At 49.5% G+C, this 1,868-nt stretch overlaps 1 protein-coding gene and 1 long non-coding RNA gene across 2 annotated transcripts in view; both read right to left on the bottom strand.

Annotated features, from left to right (window-relative positions):
* HOXA6 (homeobox A6) overlaps positions 1 to 1,819 on the bottom strand; it is a 2,205-nt gene extending 386 nt beyond the window's left edge. Inside the window, exon 1 of the mRNA XM_010007563.1 lies at positions 1,280 to 1,819. Within this exon, the coding sequence (XP_010005865.1) occupies positions 1,280 to 1,715 (436 nt within the window). The 5' untranslated portion in view covers positions 1,716 to 1,819. The remainder of the gene's footprint in view (positions 1 to 1,279) is intronic.
* Positions 1 to 1,868, bottom strand: part of LOC104397570 — a 13,036-nt gene that overhangs the window by 6,948 nt on the left and 4,220 nt on the right. The window lies entirely within an intron of this gene.

The following is a 1,868-nucleotide window of genomic DNA, read 5'->3' as shown; positions in this document are numbered from 1 at the left end:
CACAGGGGGTGAGGGGGCTGCTCTGGTTTCCTGCAGGACCTTCTTTTTTTTTATTTATTTATTTTTCCTTTTTTCCTTTTTTTAAATTTTTTTATTTTATTTTATTGTCTGTTTTCCCGTCTTTCCTGCCTGACCGGCTGTAAACTCGGACGTGCTTAACGGTGGTGGGGTAACCGGGATACAAAGAAGCTTAAAGGTGGAGGGAAAGCGAAGTAGGTAGGACCCGTGTGAATCGCTGAGCAGTGTCTGCCCTCTGCGCGCCGAGAGCCTGTGCGCGCACACGCACACACACTCGCGCACACACACACACGCACACACGTGCGCCCCGGGGAACTGCACGCATGTGTGTGTGCGTGTGCATGTGCACACGGGTGTGTTTACACAAACACTCGCCATTGCCATGGCTGTGACTACAGAGGATCTGTAATTTAAGTATAATTATAGACATCAGCTAAAGATCATAGAAGAGCCTTTGCCATTTGCTCCGGAATTTATTGCCCTAGAATGCAAAGCAGCTTCAGAATGGTCTTGCTGAAAGTTTAACTTTCAAAAAAAGAAATGCGGCCCCGCAGTCCAGCAAACGTACACTCGGGAGGAGAGGATTCATTAACAAACACTGGAAGTAAACGTCTCGGTATGGGATTATTAAAAATAAGTGCCACCCCAATACAGCCCTCCCCGCAGCACCAATCCTGGACAGAATAGTTCAATTCTATGAAGTTCACTTGTAAGTCAGAGAAAATCCGCAATGCCATGGAAGTGCGCCCACAGCCCCAGAAACGTGCTCTCAATATCCAATACTTACAGGCTAATGAGCTGGGGGAGGGGGGCGAGGAGGAATGTGCCACAAACGCATTGGATTCTCAGTACAGAGGGCATATTCCCTACATCGCTCTCTGACAATGAGGGAGCGGAGCAGAGGCTTTGGGATGGCTTAAGGAGAGTGGTAAAGCAGCTTTGCTCCTTTGCTCCTTTCTCTATCTCTCTGTCCTTTTTTTTTTTTTTTTTTTTTGTGTGTTTGGTTTGGTTTTGGTTTTTTGTTTGGTTTTTTTTTGTTGTTGTTCCTTTGCTTCCTGAGTATTCCCCAGTAACTTTCACCAGTGAACCCATAAGCTGGGCTCTCGGCCACCGTTCCCAGGGTGCCAACGTGCCAGGTTTAAAATAACCTGGGAAGGTTTCATGTTACAAATTGCCCTGTAGGAACCGAGTCTCTCCAACAGTTTGGACTTTATCTAAAGAACCACCACCCCCCCGCTTGGATCGCACAGAAATGCCTTACCAGCGCAGGAGTTCATCCGCTGCATCCAGGGGTAAACAGGACTCGTGTACTTCCGGTCGGTGCCTTCGTCATTTACAATTTTGGCTTGGACGCCGCTGGATTTGTACTGTTGATCGGGAGAAAAATGCAGGTAGTCCCCGGGCCCCCTCTGTTTGCCACTGCCGGAGGGAGAGGCGCTACTAATTTCCTTGTCCGAATAAAAACAAGAGCCTCCGTACTCATAGGAAGCCCGATTGCAAGCAATGACGGTGTTGGACTGTTGGTAGAAACAAGGTGAGGTGTAAGTCTTGTCCTGCAGGCTGCTTGCCCCGTACGAAGCCGGAAAATGCCTGAGAGCATCATAACCCGCCGGGTAAAGGGGGATCTGCCCGAGGAAAGAGTCCTGGCCCCCGGGCAGGCTCCCCGGGAAAGTGGGATTCACGAAATAGGAACTCATTTGCTCTCCCCCTCTCCCGGACCGTGATTTGTTGTGTATTAGTACATCTGGCGATAACTATTAGGAGTCATCGAAGTGGTTTGTTTCTGGATGGCCGAGCGCCAAAAGCGACAGCAGAAAATAGGAGCAGCTGACGGCGGGGCGGCCAATGGG

Source organism: Chaetura pelagica, unplaced genomic scaffold (assembly GCF_000747805.2).
Source record: "Chaetura pelagica isolate M959 unplaced genomic scaffold, ChaPel_1.0 scaffold10, whole genome shotgun sequence".
In the NCBI taxonomy this organism is placed as follows: domain Eukaryota; kingdom Metazoa; phylum Chordata; class Aves; order Apodiformes; family Apodidae; genus Chaetura; species Chaetura pelagica.
This window is presented reverse-complemented; position numbering and strand designations above follow the sequence as displayed.